General features: G+C 39.4%; 1 protein-coding gene across 1 annotated transcript in view; it reads left to right on the forward strand.

Annotated features, from left to right (window-relative positions):
- Positions 1-18,918, forward strand: part of AGBL1 (AGBL carboxypeptidase 1) — a 281,145-nt gene that overhangs the window by 67,667 nt on the left and 194,560 nt on the right. The window contains exons 8-15 of the mRNA XM_042824521.1: positions 3,191-3,356; positions 4,322-4,395; positions 6,389-6,505; positions 7,550-8,148; positions 9,612-9,695; positions 10,275-10,361; positions 10,710-10,858; positions 13,650-13,737. Of these exons, the coding sequence (XP_042680455.1) occupies positions 3,191-3,356; positions 4,322-4,395; positions 6,389-6,505; positions 7,550-8,148; positions 9,612-9,695; positions 10,275-10,361; positions 10,710-10,858; positions 13,650-13,737 (1,364 nt within the window). The remainder of the gene's footprint in view (positions 1-3,190; positions 3,357-4,321; positions 4,396-6,388; positions 6,506-7,549; positions 8,149-9,611; positions 9,696-10,274; positions 10,362-10,709; positions 10,859-13,649; positions 13,738-18,918) is intronic.

The following is an 18,918-nucleotide window of genomic DNA, read 5'->3' on the forward strand; positions in this document are numbered from 1 at the left end:
GAAAGAGAGCAAGGCAGTTCCCGATTGGGAAAGCAGTGGTTCTTTATGCAGACAGCTTTGTAATGCTTTTAGGAATGTGCTGGCTGTGGTGTTTAGTCTTGAGCAAATTGGCCAACTGATGTGATTTTAAAGGTGTCACAGGCTGGCTAGGAAAGTTCTGCTGAGACACTTTTTCCCCCTTTTTCTGTTGAAGTCTAAAGAGCTCTGCTGGGATGGATTTGACAAACCCGAGTGAAGCCCCCATTCACAGGGCAGGTTTTCAACTGAACCCCTCACCAACTGCTCACGGTATGGACTGTCAGACAGCTGAAGTGCCTGGGCTTATATGGGTATCCAGAATACCTGAGCTTATAAGCTTAAAGTCTGTAAAGCTACGACTTTTCAGAAAGAGCCTGTTGTTCTAAGACTATTTCCTTACACTGACAGGGACAAGGTGCAACTTGGTTTGTGGAGAGCTTGGAGAAAAAAATTGAGTTCCACTCCTACCTGGAATGAAAAATAATTTTAGATAATAAAATCATTTGTGAAAATGAAACACTTCCTACTTCCATTTCTTCTTCCAAGCCTTGCTTAGATTGCAATGGCAGTTAAATAGTTTCTTCACATCAGCAACTGTCTGGCTTTGTGCATGCAGTGACTGACAGCTGCCCACTCTGAGACAAGAAGACTGCTTTGTGTCTGCTTTAGGAAAGACCATAGTATAGACCATTCTTTTGCTATTGTATCATCTGCCCATGTGATTTCTTAAGCTCATCTGGTATTTAGAGTCTGTTCTAAGTTAATGTTAGTCTATATTCTCCTCTATGTTTTCTGTTAGTGTAATTATCTGTTACCTTGATGTAATATCTAAGCCTTTCTATAATGTCTTGGTAAGACTACTACAGATTCTAAGGAGAAAAGCTTAACTACAGGAACTCAAAGCAGATCCCCTGAATTCAGGCTAGCTGTTCATGGGGTATCTGGGCTAAGGAATCATTCTGCTCCCTCATTCACTACAAAATAAATAGGATAGTTCACACGCAAACAAAGCAATCTCCTGTCTATGTCTCAGGTACCAGTAAAAAAAAAAAAAGCTTTCTTATACAATGATACACCATTTTTCAGTCACCTGTAAACCATGTTATGTCGGAACCCCAAAGCAATTTATGAACAGTAATGAAAGTAGTCCAAAATATTCAATTTTCTATCTGAAGCTTTGTTAACATCTCTAAGTTAATTTTCTGTAAAGAAAAACACTACTTTCAAGCAATGTTCTTGAGTAATTCCTCTTGTGGAAATGGTCAGTATGAAAATGCCCTGCTCTTGACTAGCTCAATTCATGTTGAAATGAATTAAGGTGGCTGTAGCCTAGCACTCACTGTGTTCTAGTAAAAACAGAACAGTTTTCCTTAGTAAATGATAGCATGTAAACTCTATAGGATAGTAAATCATAGCCAAGGCTGTTCTGTCCCCACATGCAAACTTTCCTATATCTTTTCTTCAATAACAAGTGAACTTAAGGCACCCAAATACCATCTGAATGGGTGAACTTGAAATAGAAATCAATTTCCTTGACTTTTGCTCTAACTGCTGTAGAATTTCCTTGGAGATGCTTTCAAAATTGTTTTTTCTCACCCTTGTTTGTAGCAGCCAGAGATCCAGAAATACATATTAAGATTCTTGTAGCGAGTCCTGTAAGCATGTCAGCTTTAGATGATTTTTCTAGTCTCCCTTCAGGAATCCTAGTTAATCCCACTGAATCTTATAATGCTGTTCAATCATACATGAGAAAACAGACTAAAATCCTGTACAGCAACAACAAAAAAATAAAGAAAAAAAAAAAATCAACCTAGCCATTTTTCTGTTCTTGCTCATTAAAAAAGGCTTTATGTTCTTCTGACCTCTTACTGCATCTGCTGAATTCTTGTCCAGCCAGAGTCCTGACTATGGACTGTGAGACAGTAGCACTGAGCACCATTTTATCTGTACTGAAGTGAGACCAAAGTTTTTAGATGATATTAGAACTTATTTTAATATCCCTCTTCAGACATACAGCACATTTGTGCTGTTTGAATTGCATTCCTGTTCTGATGGGCTAAGCCTTAGTCCCAAATCACTGAATATATCAGCTTGCTGGTAAGTGTGGTACAACTTGTAACCTCAAGAAGGATGCTGCATAGATCAGTCAGTCTGGTGAAGGCTGTGGCATGGATACAATATATACATGGTATCTGGGGAAATGTGAAGATTTTGGAAAATAAGGGGGTTGGTTTTGTGAACGTTGTGTGTGTTTAGGCAATGTGCCTTTGGGCAACAGCATTAATAAGTTATCTGAACTGCCTGTCTGTTACATTAAAGGTGCACGTGTGCCCCTCTGGTAGGTTCTTGTTACAATAAAAATAAGGAGTCCAGGTAGGAAACTCATGTATGATCCTGGTTCATAAGCAGTAAGGAAAGGCATAAAATGGAGACCAAGTAGTCACTTGTCTATAGCGAAGTAATAAATGCAGAGGAAAAAAAATATTCCAAATCTTTCAAGTATACCTGGAGACTCATAGCTCCTTTATGTTTTTGATTTCTACATTGGATTGTAAGAGTAGATTTAAGATTCTCAAGGAATTCAGTATTTTGTGACTAGGTGATACATGGTGTTCTTTCAGGCTATTTGGTCCAATGTTTAACCACATAGAAGAGAGAACAGCAAGTGTTCTCATTCAGAGAGTGTACTGAGGAAAGTGATAAGATGGGGAAGCTGTCCTGGTTTACCTGTGTTAGTTCTGACGTAGTTCTGGAGACAGCAATAATAAAGATATGGAAACATAGATTTTGTTGTGAATTGACATTCAAAATTTAGGATCTTTGCAAGACTTCATATCTGCATGAAGGAATTTATCTCTTCAGTGCTACTGTTTATACTCTAATGGATGCAGTATGCTCTGACTCGGATGTTGAAGAGCAGAGAAGGTCTTTTAAATAAGAGTAGAAATCCCCTGGGAACCATTATTTCTGTAGGAAATAGACTCCAGAACTTAATTTTTTATTTTATTTTATTTTATTTTTTACTTTTTTTGTAAATGGGGGAAAAAGCCCTATGTGATAGTAATGGTTTGATGTTCCAATCAGAAGAACGTTTCTAGGAGATCACATGCAGTAGGCTGGGCAATTGTAAGAGGCACTGGCTTTCTTAATACTGTTGTTCTTTTGTTCTTAGGACTGTTTATCTTGCAAGAATCTGGATCCAATTGTAACCACTGTGACTCAGATTCTGCGGAAGTGCTACCCCAAGGAGCCTCTGCCTCTGGTGACAGTGAGAAGTTGCTATTCCTTCCCTCTTCCTGGGAACGTCAGGACTGAACGTCCATGTATGGGATCTGAAGGTAAATTGCTGAAGGGTGAGTTTGGTAGGAGGAAATGGAGCGTGATGTGAGAATTAAGTGTAGTGTCTGGGGAGAGGAGTTTTATCTGCCTTATCCTGAGGTTTGTAGTTAAAATTAGCCTGGATTACAGTGATACTCATTAGGGATAGAACCACCCCCACATCTTCTTGACACTTGGAGGTTCTGTTTGGAGAATAAATGAGAAAAGATTAAAATAAATGGTTGAAATAGTATAAGTAAATAAATCCATCTGTGATTCAAAAAGTAATGGAACAGAATGAGAGTGGCAGAGGCTGGGAGTGCTACAGTTCCATGACAGCAAGAGAGATGGAGGCAACTGCCTGTGCATGGCTCTGGGGATAGCACTGCTTTCTGGTCTTCTCAGTAAATAATTTTGGGACGTATTATCCTTTCTCCTTTCTAAAATAAAAGCAGATAGCAGGCAAATAACTTGAGCAAATGATGTATCTCGGCACCTGCTGGAAGTAAGAACTGGAGCACAGGCAGAACAGCCACTCCACAGAAACAAAGAAACAGTGAACTCTGTGATATGCACAAGCATTTTTTTCTGTTGCTTTCAGTTGCACATGGAAGATACTCAGATACCGTAATGATGATAGCAGTAAAATACCCCAATCTAGATAATATAGATTAAGAGCATCCTGTAATGTCATTGCAGCCAAGCAGAAAATCTCTGTGGCTTTGTAATAAGAGTTGGATCCATATCATGGTGATATTTGTCATGGTTTTGAAAGGCAGTGCTTGATTCCATGCGAACAGAGCTTTAAAAACTGTGAGAATTAGTGCCAAATGCATTTATACCAGATTAAGAAATGGAATCTGCTTTAATCAGGATTGTGTTGGTTGGAAGGCATGTGTGCCTCACATGAGATGGCACGTATTGCTGTGGAGGGCCTGAGAGGGATATTAGATTGAATGCATTTGCCTGTATCTCTCTTCTGCAGATGATAATGAAAGTGATAGTGAGGAAGACACGGAAAAAGACCTGAATAAAGATGATGTGGAGGGTAAAGAGGAAGTAAGTATGTAAATGACAGTTTATTTATCATCCGTACACTGGAAAATAAACTGTTGTCCATTTTGACATCCTGATAAATTGTCTAAACAGAGAATGTAGATATATGTGCTCCACATGGGTATGCTATATGAATAATAAAATAATACAATGATAATTGAAAGATGGAAAAAAAGAAAGGACTGTCTTTCAGTGGAGAGTCCCCTGCATTTGTACTATTAATTACCAGGCTTATCACCTAGGCAAGTCTAACCCTCCTTTTCTTCCCATATCAGTGTACAGTTGGACTATTCACCTATTGTAAGAGAAAGATTAATTCATTTAAGCTATAGGTGAGGCCTATATATATTGAACCTAGATACGTCCATCATCTGCTGCTGCACACAAGTAATAAGATGTAATATTCAATACCTCTGTTTTCTCCTTTTGCACACTCTCTCTGCCATGATCTAATTGGCAAACCAAATGGAAGAAGACTAGCCATGAGCTGAGTGTGCAAACTTCTGTTCTGAAGATACGTACAAGCTTATATGCAAGTGTGAAGTATTATGGTCCAGGGAAAGGGTTTTGGTTTGGGAAGAAACAAAGTTGCAAACATAGACTACTTAGATATGATTGAGACCTCTATGGAAGGGCTGTTTCATTTGTTGCCCTGTTTTTCTCCAAGTATTAATTTAATTTGTCACACGATGGAAAAAAGGAAGTATAAAAACTAACAAAACAAGAATGAAAACCCTATCAGTAGCTTAGCATCCTAACTTGGCCCTATCTGTATGTTTTGTCTGTATTTTAGAGCTCATCAAGATGCTCATTAGGAATAAGGCTCCCTGAGAATTTATCTCCTTCTTTAATTAGTTATTCATTCAGAAACATCTCATGTGCTTCTGTTCCATTTCATTATTCATATGTATTTACCAAGCAGAAGTGAGCATTTCTTTGGTGGTTTTTGCCTAAGAGTTTGCTCTGAATATGAGTTCTAACTGCTATCTGTTTTGTATGTTGGTTGTATATCTCCCATGATGAAGCAGGGAATAAGTAATGAACTTTCAGTGTACCTTTCTCAATGAGATAACTTCTGAACCAAAACTTCATTTTGGTTCTGAGATCTGATACAGAGCATAGATTGCATTACACATAGATGCATGGTTGCTTTTAAACATGAAAGATTCAGATATAATTCTTATCCCTACTTTAGTGATAACTATCTAAAAGTTGCTGGGCTTTTTTTTTTGTTGTTGTTTTGTTGTGTTTGGTTTTTTTTTGTTAGGGGTAAAGTGCAGAATATTGATTGGGCAAGAGTTTTAAAGCTGTGTATCAACAACGTTGAGGGAGAAATGTAAAATATGAGCAATTGATTCCTGCAAACTCTGATGCTGAGTTGGGCCATTCTGTTTAATTAGAGATGTCATTTGGTTGACTAAATCAAAGGTAGAACTGTCAAGCTTTCCAATTTTGCCAGTAGCTTGTGAGGCCATTTTTCTTTCATGTATTATTGGGATTTTCTTGGTAAATACACTTTTTAAAAATGATATTGTTTCTTTGAATCAAAATATTACCAGCTGTGTCTGGAGAGCATATACCTATTGGTTTGCACAACATAAGGGAAATTGTTGATGTGCCCTGAAACAACTAGTAGCTGTTGATGTCCCTTATTATGGATCCTCTCAAGCTGACATGCTTATAAATAGGTTCAAGTATAAGTAAGTGGGTCTGGATACTTTTTTAACTGTGCTTTTTCACAGTATTTCCAGGTATGTTCCTAGATAGCAAAACTCCAAATTTCCCTTTTTCACAGTCTAGTCTCTCTTTTTGTGCCTCCATTTTCCATTATGTTAATTGAGTTTACAGCCCACGTGAGTTTGGGAGGAGCAGTTGTAGGATTCAGTATGGTAATGGAAACAAAGAATGTTATGCAGAATATTACTTTTACAGTCATGTAGAAGTGCATATGGGTCATGTTAAATATGCACGTGTTTTTCTATCTCTGTTTTTGTAGGATTATGATTTGGAGACAGATGTAAACAAATTGAGGTCAAGGCCAGGGCTTGACCGGCCAGAGGAAGAGCTTGGGCAATATGAAGCCATGTGTCCAGAACTTTCCCGTAATTTTCAGGTACTGTCATGGCATGACTTCCTTTATTTATAAGTATATATAATATACTTATTATATAGTATGTAATATAAGTATTCATGAAGTTAAGAATTACTTGAAAAGAAATACTGACAGCAGATAACCAGGCAAGCCCATTGCGAAAGCAAACCCAGGTGTCTTATAGGGCTGGAAAAACAAAGATTAAGACCTTTTGCTGTAGTCTATTGGCCTGAATCAAGAATAATAGAAAGAGAATGATGATGTTTGATGCACATTTGGCTGGCTATGGATTAACTAAGTGCTACTGAATCAATTGCCCCATGAGAAATCTGTCAGATAATAATTTGTATCCTTGCTGGCAATTTCAACATCAATATCAAGATTGGAATGAGATGTTGAAAATAAATACTGTCAACTAGTGGTTTGAAAGAAGTGATGGAGAAGATTGCACTGCCACTGAAATGCACCATTCAAATTGCTCTGTTGCAATTTGGGGCAAGAAAATGAGGAGTATGGCACTCATTACAAGTCTCAGAGTGAATTTAGGAAAGCTGAAAACTGTGGCTCAAATATGAACATGGAAAAAGGACCATTGGATGAATGTATCTCCTATATGTACAATGCTGTCAGGCTTATTGTGTCCATAAGTAATTAAATGGGATTGAAATATACTTTTGCATGAAAACAGGGGTGGAGTTTTTAATGATAGATTGATCTCCTTTCATCTGCTGTAACATCAAATTAAAAAAAAAAAAAAAGCCTTGTGAATTATCTTTATCAAATTTAATGATATGATATTTATCAAATTTATGATAACAGTGGGTTTTGATCAGATATTACTCAATCTGATCTTTTTTATTTTCGGAGGACTACCATTGAAACAACTTTGTGGATAAAGGAATTCTGGTAGGTAGTTCTACTTTGGCTGTCTTATTGGATAAAATATTTTATTATTTTGGAAGATCTATAAATATTTTCTCTTTATTTCTTGCAAGGTTTTCTCTGGAGGGAGGCATGATGTGTCCTTAAGTTTCTTTTAATTTCTTCTGCTTTTTAAATTTAAAGGAGCTTGATTCAGAGTCCGAAGAAGAGAAGAAGTCAGAAGACAGGACTGAGAATCTTCCCTCCACTTCATCTCATTTCATTCCAAGTGGTAATTCTGTGAAAGATCCAAACCATAGATGGAGGACCCAAAGTGACACAGAGGCAGAATCAGATCCATGGGAGAAGGATTTCAAAGCTTCACTGCAGAGTTCAATAAAGAAGGAGAAATGCTCAAGGAGTCTGCTCAGTGAAAAGAGAGAGATTGCTGAAACAGTCCAAAATGCAAATTCCTATGAAGAAGAGCCAGCCAAGAGTCATACATTTTCTCCATGTCCCCTCCCCAAAGAAGCTGCTTGGTACAAAAAAATATTTAACCCTGAGTGTGAGGCTTCAATTGATCCTACTTCTGGAGTCAGATCAGAGACCGCAGAAATAATGACAGACCTTCTGGAGGAGCACCAAGGGAATATTCCATTCCACAGCCCTCACTTGTACATAGCCAGGGCCAAATGTACCAAGTCCATACCAGCCTACAGAGACTTGGCATTCCCTGATTTCTGGGGCCACCAGCCTCCTGCTTATGGCACGCCCATGCTGGATCGGCAGTATGGAGTTCAAAGGTGACTGCTTTAATGTGATTAGGTTTTGACTGTCACATCTCTGAGTTGCCTAGGAAGTCATAGAACAAATGTTGGACTGTTTGCCACAGGAAGATAGGCTGCGCATCAGGATATTTTTATTTAGGTTTTCCATCTGATTGGATTGGGAACAGGATTAGAAACCATCAGGCCTGTTTCTGATATTGACGTCCTGTGTGTCAGTGGAGGAATGGTGAATTTGCCCATGCATTGCTTTCTTTGTCTGGTAGATAAAGGTGGCAGAGGCCATGCTGGAGGGAGATTTTTATGGCTTCTGTGAGTCCATGAACACTCACCTATCTCATATTCTAAACTGGTATTAATTAACCTAGCTATTGATAAATATATCGGTATCAGTGTAGCTATGTATGCAATGAGGCCCAAATCTGGTCAGAGCACTGAGAAACATCTGTGAGTGCCTTTTCTTTAAAGTAGATAGACCAAGACCCAGAATTATGGCATGCAACGCGATGGAAAGAATGACAATGAGTCTTCCCTTTGGTGCATTGCTAGAGCTTTCTGTTCTCTTGTCATTTCAGGTGCACAGTGGAAGGAAAAGCTGTATTTGGGAGAGGAAATTCTCTTTGTAGCCACTGTTGTTTCTGTTCCATCTGTGACTGTGTGCAATGAGTTTGCATTTTGTTTTAGTGACATAGGAGTTTATAACCAAACAACAAAGAGATTGAATGTACAGGACTCAGAGCTAAACTTTAAAGATGATGAACGCTAACCAAATGTAGTTTGTGAAGAAGCACTATTTTCTGACATCTAGAGGGAGTTCTTTCTGTAGCAAATACAAAAGCTAAAAGTCTTGTTTAGAGGCAAATTCATGATCCCATCTTCTTGCACTGTTGCTCTAAGAGCTTTGCTTTTGTGATTGTAATAATGTGTAACTGTACAGCTAAAATGGGAATAATCATATTATGCTTCAGGGCATAACGTGATTGCTGCAAAGGTCAGGAAGTAAATCTGGCATTCCACATCTGATCTTCTTTTGGGATCAGAGAACCTCAGTTTAATAATGAGTAGAATTTAGGCTGATTTGGAGTGGGAAGATTGGGAGACAGATGAGTGGGTCTGAAAGTTACGACAGATATTTTCCTATAGGGGCAAGACTGGCCAGTTGGAGGATTGAAATTGACTGGAAAGAAACCAGGGATAAAACAGACTGGATTGAATATTGCAAAGAGTAAAAACTGTAGAATAAGTTGTTTCATCCAAAAGGCAACTTGTAGTAATGGAAATAGAGTATGAGTTTTCTTATGGTTAAGTTAAATAGGTAAACACAGGTGAAGTTTATGTGAAATTATCTGAACTCTTCTTACCAGTCCTTCAGAAGAATTTTTTAAGCCTTTTCACATTTCTTCTAGATTACCTTTACTGAGACTTCTCACAGTGTCGTGACAATTTGTTGGGTTTTTTTTTCTCCTTTTTATTTTTGTTAGGGACAAAGTTCTTGATGATGTTCGTCGCTTAATCCAGCCTGGTGATTTGATTGGAAGAACTGTTTTTGATTTAGATGAGCCCAGGTGAGTGAACTAAACACAGGGAATTGTAACTAGTGACGCTGTCAGTGCTGCTAGTGAGCTCAGTTTACTTGGTTAACCTCAGATAAAGATATGCAAGAAGTGATGTAGGAGGCAAGGCCCAACAGGAAACGTTTACTGCAGGAGTAGAGTACTGGCACATGGCCCTGGGGAAATGATTTGCTTTGAAACTGACTGCAGTTTTGTCTGGTTTGTGGCCTTCTCATCTGCCCTGTACTATGTCTAATCACAGACAATGGAAATCTTGTATAGAGCTGGCTTGTGTAATTAATGAACTAGTGGGAATAAGTCAGGGATGAAAGTAACTAGAATGAAGAGCAATAAGAATTGGGACAAAAGTGATTGCTGGGAAAGAAAAAGAAGATGAAATTTAGAATCATTAAGCAAGAGTCAAGAAGGATGCTGGAAGAAAGATTATGGATTTGCTAATCTCTTGCTGCTTCTCAGGGTCTTGCTTGTGAGGAGCTTATAAAAAGCTGTATTAATATACAAAAGGTGCTGGGGTGGACTTGTCTTTGAAGCAACCTGCTTATTTGATATCTTTGCTTTGAATTACTGCAGTCATTCAAGCCCGGGTGCTCCAAGCTGTCTGACATTCTTCTCCAAGTTTGAATCGGGTAACCTTCGCAAAGCCATCCAAGTGCGTGAGTAAGTATTCCTGCAGTGGCTGTGTCCCAGCCAGGCTTTCTACTCTGTTCACTACATGACATGCTGGGGTTCTGCTGGGTTCTGAAAGCACCAGCCAGGGCAGCAAGTTTTATGATGCAGAGCTTACGATGCCTGCCAATATTTAGCTGTCCTGAAAGAATCAGGAGTGAGAAAGCAGAGCTCGTGAAGTTTTACATGACTAAAATGTTGTGAATATTTGAAGGTGTGTTTGGATGCCACTGGTTCGATGGAGCTCTTTGACAGAGTTAACGTTTGGTTGCATTCAGCAGATTCAGTAGTGGATTGGTAGGATGTTCATGAGCACCATTTCTTTGTCTTCATTAACAGGTTTGAGTATGATTTAATTATGAATGCAGATGTGAACACCAGCCAGCATCACCAGTGGTTCTACTTTCAAGTCCGTGGCATGAAATCAGCAGTTCCCTATCGCTTCAACGTTATCAACTGTGAGAAGCTCAATAGCCAGTTTAATTACGGTATGAGTTCTTGGGAAATTGGGATAGCATTCTGTTCACATGGATATACTTTGCATCCCATAAGGGTTTTGAAATTTCCACGTCTATAAAGAAGACAGTAAGCTTCATTTTATTTGCACTGAAATCCACCAAAAGAGTTATTTTAGGTTTGACAAATAACCTTTCCGTATCCTCAAGACAACTGAGGAGCGAACTGTGTGTTGAGATAGGATTTGTGGAAAAAATGGTCATTGTTCTTTGATTAGAAACCAGAACTGAGGAAGAACGACACTGGGGTTGGAAGAAGAAAGAAAGGGGATCTTCTGGGATTGAATGAGTAGCACAGGATTTGAAGAGCTCTAATAAGATTTAGATAAATAAAGATAATGCTCAAACAAATATTAATGATTTTTTGGGTTTATTGAAAGACATTTCTCTGCCTTTAGATCTGATGAGACTTCTGTTGATACAAAAAATTCAGTAAAAAGCTGTCTTTGAGTTCCTGTCATAGTCTGTCAGGAGAAAGGCTGCATTGCTAGGAAATAGCCAGGGCAAATCCGAGCTTTCAGTGCTCATTTTAGCAGAAAAATTATTTAGTCTGCATGAAGACTGTGGGTTGAATTCTTAGCTGGCATAGAGAGTTTTTCATTTGTTTCCATGGAGCTGTGCTGATTTACACCAGTTCAAGACCAGATTCAGAATGTTTAATATGTCCTTAATATCAGACTTCGCATTCTTCTGAAGCACTGTGGATACAACCTTCAACATCACAAGGGGAACACTCTCAGGATCAGTGTACCTAAAACAAATAATAGCACTAGGAGCTAGAATGATGTGTCACTTGTATTTGTGAGACTAGCTGGATGAGTGGCATAATGAATTATAAGGCATTTGCTCTTTAGCTCTAAGGGCTGAAGTTCAAGTACTCACATAGATCCCAAATGAAAGTGAATTTTGTGTTTGTCATCTAATTCTGCTTTTTGAATAAGCAAGCCATTAAAAATGGTGTGTGTCTGGTGGCAGCCTGAAAATGAAGTATATTGAGGTCCTTCTTATTGCAAACCCCACTGCTAGCTTTGATACAGCCACTGGTGTCTTCATAGCTTGAGATTCTGAGTATTTTTGGTGGAAGACTGCTTATTATCTGCTATTTTGTCTGTTGTCAGCGTTTTTCACCTCTTTTTGCACGCTGAAATTGGACATGACTTGCATGTTCAAGCATGTAATGAAAAATACATATCTGAAAGAAGAACGTTTGAAAAAGCATCCATTGTAATGAGGGTAAACCATGACATGCTTTAGCATGGCTTATAGGAGGGACTGGTTGTTAAAACAGCTCTTCTGTGGGTTGCTTCTGCTGCACTGAGGCAGTACAAGTGCTCCAGCTTATTCAGCTTGGGTGAGTGAGGCTCAGCACCCCTGCCAGCGCATGCTTGATATTCACAGACTGTGGGAAAGAGGTGTTGCCTACTTGCTGGATTTCCTTTGCGCTTCCCTGGGCTAATGCCCATGTCATAATACTAGGACTTCAGTGCCATGAGTGGCAATAATTTACAGCTCTTGATTATTAGCCTGTTTTGAGTCTTCTCTTCCCTTTTTATCCCAGCTGGATAGCACTGCCTAATTTTCACATCAGCAGAAAAGGCATTTTGTGAAACAGTTGTGATAAGGAGCAGGGCAGGCTGGGAAACGCAGCTTCCACCTCTCTCCTTCCTTTTTTCCACTTATGAATTCCAGCCTGGAAAATACTGAGATTTGTCTCATAAGCCTGATTTGTGTTTGTTTTCTAAATGGAATGTTTCTGTGGGGAAAATGGAAAGGAAAAGCGGATTTATTTATTTATTTATTTATTTATTTAAACTGAAATAAGATGTCAGACCAGTATCAATCATTACTGTTGAGGCAGTTTGGTTATGTGTGGAGCTTTGCACTCACAGGGAAAGGAAGGAGGTGGAATTTAGGATGCTGAAAGCAGTGTAGATCTTAAGCCCACACCTCTCTAGGGCCACCCAGTGCCTCTCTGCAAAGGCAGGATCCTTGCTGTACCGCTAGCAGGGCAAGCAGGTGGCAGAGTGAAAGAATTTGCTAGAAAAATGGCCTGCAAATGGGCTTGCTTCATGGAGCTGTGAATAAACGTGTGCACAGTTCAGATGGAGCTGCACAGTTCAGATGGAGCTGCATAGCTCAGGGCTTGAAACAGTAATGTTTTGGAGGTCGGGAAGAAGTCATCTTCCAGCATAATGCAGTACAAAGACAGATGCTGCTGTTATCAGCATTTAGATCTTCAATGTAGTCAGTATCAATCATAATAATCAGTGTTATTTAGGTCTAATTGAAAGTTTAAAAACTTACTCTAGGACAGTTTTTCTTGCTTCTTTCTGAAAGTATAATTCCAGATGCACCACAAGGCCTCTAATGTTCTGGCAAGATTAAGGATTCAATAACAGTGCAGCCAAGCATGAAATACTGTACTAAACAAATCACTGATCTGTTTGATATGTTGATTCTTATTCTTCTCTTCTATCCCTTACTCTATGTGTTTGTAAACAGGACAGCTTGAAGTCTTCCTTTCCAAAGGCCAGCAGGATTATTTATTTTCTAACAAACCCTAATTCAGCTCTCTTCTGGCAGTGTTTTTCAGGACTGACATGGTTACAGTAGGACCAAGCATGGAAATATATTTACTTTGCATTAACTGTCTGCCAAGAGAGCACAGAGAAAATAATAATCCTTCTTGTTTTCCCTTTTCCTCTCCGTCTCTGTCTTTTCCAGCCAGGGATGTCGCGTCACTTGAAACTCTTGTTTTCTGCAGGCATGCAGCTGGTTCTGTATTCGGTGAAGGAAGCTCTCCAGGGCAGGCCTCGCTGGCTTCGAGCAGGACATGATATCAGCTACTACAAGTAAGTAGTGGTGAACAGTCTGTAGCTCCTCAGTTCCCCTCCTGTTAGCTGTATAGAAGTTGTTAACCTCCAACCACAGTGCCGTGTTTTAAATGCCCCTAAATTGATGCTAGTTCTGTGCTTTGTGTGCCCCCAACTTCAGGAGACAGCTAAAAGTGAGACCTTGAAATCTGCTTTAGGAGAACAGGGCATGTGCAGAATTCTCTCCCCTAGAAGGGAGAAACTTCCCTAGAATGGAAAACCTTAACTAACCTTTATTCACATCACCTTTTCTATTTCTGAAGCTGCTCTCTTGAGAGCTAGCATACTGTGGTGCAATGGATTCCTTTTGCATGCCTGCAACCTCTGGTTTCTTCCAGTAGGGGCTTCTGGATACAAGATAAAATGAGCAAGCCCAGCAGATGCAAGCTGGGCAAGCTTCGTGTGTTAATTACCATATAGCAATGGCTTATCCTGTCATTAACAAAATAGTTACTGTAAAGTGATTAAACAGCAGCTGACTTCCAAGATTAAACCATGATTGTACAGTTAATCAAGTAATCTGATTCTTGTTTAGAATATGAGAGAATGGAGTTGTATTGATTTGGTGTTTTCTAATTTTGTATTGAATTATATGTATATGTCAACATGTTCATCTAGGATGACTACTCATTGTCTGTCTCATTCCCTGTTTGTACATGTTCTGTGTACACAAGAATTCTTACAGATACACATGAACTCTTACCTCTGCTGAACGTCAAATCCCTTCTGTTTCACTGATTATCAACTTGATTCCCAGTAATGAGAAACTGTGCTAGGGTAGGGAGTATGGACAAAGTTCGTCTGTGGTTGCTCAGATGATGGCTTCAGAATAGAAGATGGGATCACTGCAGTGATACCACGCTGCTTGTATTTCTGGGAGAGCATCTCATTTCATTTCTGTTCACTCTGGTCACATATCCTGGGGGACGGACTGGCAGATTTTGCAGGGGACCTCATCTATTTACTTTTACCAGGTAAAAGTACCAAATTCATGAATTTGGAATGCCCTTAATTGTTTCTGCTGCACAGCTCTCACTGAGGGCAACCTCTGAGCTGAAGGACAGTGGGAGGGAAGGCCTATTCACGAAATATCCAGGTGATGCTCATCTCTGTTGACATTCATCTTTGCTGAAGATGGGATACTTCACTCAAAAAAAGATGAATGTTGTGGCACACCACTGTCACTGCGTACCTTTCCCATATGTCTTACAAGAGAGCTTTTATTTTGCAGAGGATATTAGCAGAGTTCTTGTCAAAAGGAGGCTGAGTGACGCTTCTGCTCTATTTTATTGCCTCTCCAAGATGTGACAGGATACACCCATGATAAACAGAGTTGCAGTTACTATAAGATCATCTAATTCACTTGCTGTCTTGGCAGCTTTTATGCACTGGATAATATTACTTTCCAGCAAATTATTTGAGGAACAATGGCAGCATGCTGAATTGGTGACAACATGCTTGTGCCTTTTGGTTTCGTGGCTCATTCTAGGCATATTAGAAAACCCCTAGCTTTTCCAGACAATAGTTACTCCACAGATAATAATGAGGCACATGGAGTGTTTCATTCTCACACCACCACTAAAGACTTTGCTATTTGGTGGCCATAGCAGTGTCAGAACTAGGTCTTTTTTTCTCTTCAGCATCTTTATAATCACATTATAAGGAATCGTCATTAGCAGGCTACATCTTGGTTCTGATGATATCCATGAGAGATGCTGTGACACTGCTGGTGCCTGATGTTCATAGCATGAGTGTAAGCCTTAGTAGCAAGATGCTCATGGGAACATTCTACTGCCTACATAGGATTCTGCCTATGTACTAGGTACTAGTACTACTGCCTACACCCAGGAGAACAAAAGTGCCTTAACTTGGATATGCCTTGAAGGGGAAGTGGTGTGTTTTCCAATTTTCAGTGTGACAGGCCCCAAAGTAACAGCTGAATTTAGGTATGAGCTGTAAATTGTTAAATGCTACTACTTTGTTATAAACCAAAGTGCTACTAAAGCACAGTGCATGTACCACATCAGGACACGTTGTAAAATGAGCATAACAAGCTCCAAGTGGTAGATGGACTTTGGACAAAGGGATGCAGGTGATAAACAGTTAATTTTCCAATTAGGCTTTTTTTCAAACACTCCAGTAATCCAAGCCAGATATTTTCTTCTGCCGTTTTAGTCTAAGCTGATACGCTGATGTGTATTCCATCACCTGCCAGTACTTTTGACTATATTAAGTTCTTCAGGCAGGGAGTTAGAAGATAAGATGAGCAAGACTTGTTGTATTTCCTGAGGTAGAATCTAGCTCCTTTACCAGCTTGTGTCTATCTTTGGCCAAGAGCTTCACTGTGTATGTTTCACTTTCCTAGTCTATACGACATGGATAATTAGTCACTTACCTACTACCCAGATAAATGGGAGGCAAGTTTTAATTAGATAATGCTTGCAAAGGTTTAAGCTCAAAAAATTACTGCACAGTGTAAGTGATAAGTATTATTATAATTGTTATTAACTTGTCATCATAGCTGTATTAAAAATATATTACCTGTATGTTATTTCTGAAGGAGAGCAGCAAGCAAAATGATTTAATTATTATTAAGTGACTGAAAGGCATGGTAGATACAACTTGTAAGATGATTTTAAAAAGGAAGAAAGCATCCTTTGGTCTCTTATTTCCCTTCTAATAACAAGTGCATTATCTTCTAGAAAGCTCGTGAGACTTTAGGAGCACTTTTGGAAAGAGAACATAGATAAAGTAGTGAGGAACAGATGTTGCTATGGTTGTTTTTAATTCCATGAAGGCCATACAGATGAAAGGTGAAAACACATTTGCACTCTCCAGATCGAAGATGAGATCTTGCTGAATGGTGTTTCAGTTCATTAGGAAAACTGTGTTATAACTGTCAGTAATACTGTAGAATTCTGGTCAGGATAGGGCCCTCATCATGCACAGTCCTGTAGAAATGCATGAGGAAACATGATCTCAGCTCTCATATAAGTAGGCAAGGATAAGTTAGGGCATGTAAGTGGAGGATAACACTGATGCTCCCCTACTGAGACAAATAAATCTCATGCCAGTGTTGCAACAAACACTGCAGCACCAGCAAAGCCCAGAATAGCCCAGAATATTAGCCTCTTCCCTGCTTGTTAATTTGGGTTTCCTGCTGGTAGGGTAGTGTTGAAGAAAAAGTATTAGCCTGGTGTGGTAACAAGGAAGCAGAAGAACCATCTCAGAGTGTCAGCAGCTGCAGGAAAGAGGGAGGGAAGAAAGAGAAATGCTGTTTTTAAAGTTTCCTTCAGAGTTACTGCATCATATGATGGATTGTGAGGTGAACAGATTATATGCTGTAGGAATACGTGACCGTTTACGTTGTGCACACACAAGTGGTTTTTCTGGCATATGAGTGAAGAACAGTGAAGCCTCACAAATTCAAAGTCTAGAAGCATCTGGGTAGTTTTATGGAATTGCAGAGAGGCTCAAAAGAAGAATGAAATAGACTGCAAAGCACTTTGAGAGCTGTGCATCTGTACTCTCAGGATCATCAGATCTGAGCACTACAGCGGCGAAGAAGTGTGGTCTGCTAGGGTACTGTCAAGGTCAGAGGTGTTTGGTGGTGCAGAGCTTCTGGGCTAGGTGGCCATTTTAGACAGGAGAGGCTTTTTGACTGCAGAATTACTGATGATAGAAGGATAAGATTTTACTAGATTTTACCCATGAGGGACAGGCGGGAAGGCTTCACAAATGTGTATGGAAACCATATGGGCAGTATCTTCCTGCAAAGTCCTGCTTCCTCCAGTGTCTTTGAGCACAAATACAAATTTGGATGGGAGAACTCAGATGATCTCAGCACTTTGTGAAAATTATCCGTGAGTGAGGTTATCTAGCCTTCCAAGTAATGCTGACTGTAGCTAGAGGCTAGGGAGATGAGTCCTTTCCTTCCCCACAATACAGGAATGGTTCTTAATCATTCTTCACCATTAAAACTAATGGGATCTAGATCAAATGGTACTGTCCTGACCTTTAAAAAAAATTACTAGGTAAATATTCCTATATTTGTTGATTCACTGCATTTTTTTAATCTGAGTCTCTTTGTCCAATACTACAGTAATTTATTTGTGAGAAAAGTGTTGGGGTGAGGGGTTCATCTGAGGATAAAACTGTAGGTTTTCGGTTTGCCTGTGAGACTCAGTGTTCCTGTACTGTCTATTGATCCGCTCAGTATCATTTACATGTTTCTAACTATTACATTCAGGTATTCCAAAAAAAAAAAAAAAAAAAATCCACAAAAAAAACCTAACCCAACAGCATTGTATTGTGTCCTTTGTATGAGAAAGAGCTGATTGTTTTGGAGAGTTTGACAAGAATAATTACCTTTTCTCTCCACCCCTTTGAATAAGAATGAACAGCAGCAAAATAAGCTAGTATTGTAAATTTTAGGAGCTGAAATTGCATCTTTTGGTTGCCTTCTCTATTTTGCATTTTAATGCAATGTCGATGATAACATTTGTCAAAGAAACCTCCCAGTCCTTCAGAATCAGGAGGTTCCACAACGGCGTAATTGGTGCTGTGTGGGAAAAATATTGTTTGAAATGTACTTTTGGATGCAATTTGCTGTGAAGCTTCTCCCTAAAGTGAATGAATTGTTTCTTCATCTGTGCTGAAAGAAAACTTTCTTACTCAGTCTCAAGTCATCTCTTTATCAGAGTACATCTCTTGCAGGAGACTACATTGGGAATAGATTTAGAAGCTCTTTTCAGAATTTTGCAGTTTTAATGCAGGGATCTCCAAGGGCTTGAGCACATTAATGGGCCTCGATGGTCCTGACCAACCTCCTTTGTGTATTCCACCCAACACCCTTTGCCCATGGATTGAGAAGCCCTAATTAAACTCTGTTCTGGCCACTTGGTCCTTGCCTGTCTATGCTGTAGAGAGGACTCATTACCACAAACTCATGAATCATGGTTGAACATGCCTGCCATCCCTGGGCATGCCCTGCTCAGGTACCGTGGGAGAGGACCCTGGCTGGTGAGGCTCATGACCTCCTAGCTTTGATGTCAAGCCCAGTCCCGTGTCTCCTAGGGAGAAATTGACCCTCATGTTCCCTTACAGGGAGAAATTGAAAAGGATTTGAAGAGGGGAGTTCCAAAAGAGGATTTTTGGTTA

This window comes from Centrocercus urophasianus, unplaced genomic scaffold (assembly GCF_019232065.1).
Source record: "Centrocercus urophasianus isolate 14NV4802_14NV808 unplaced genomic scaffold, USGS_Curo_1.0 seq_23, whole genome shotgun sequence".
NCBI lineage: Eukaryota > Metazoa > Chordata > Aves > Galliformes > Phasianidae > Centrocercus > Centrocercus urophasianus.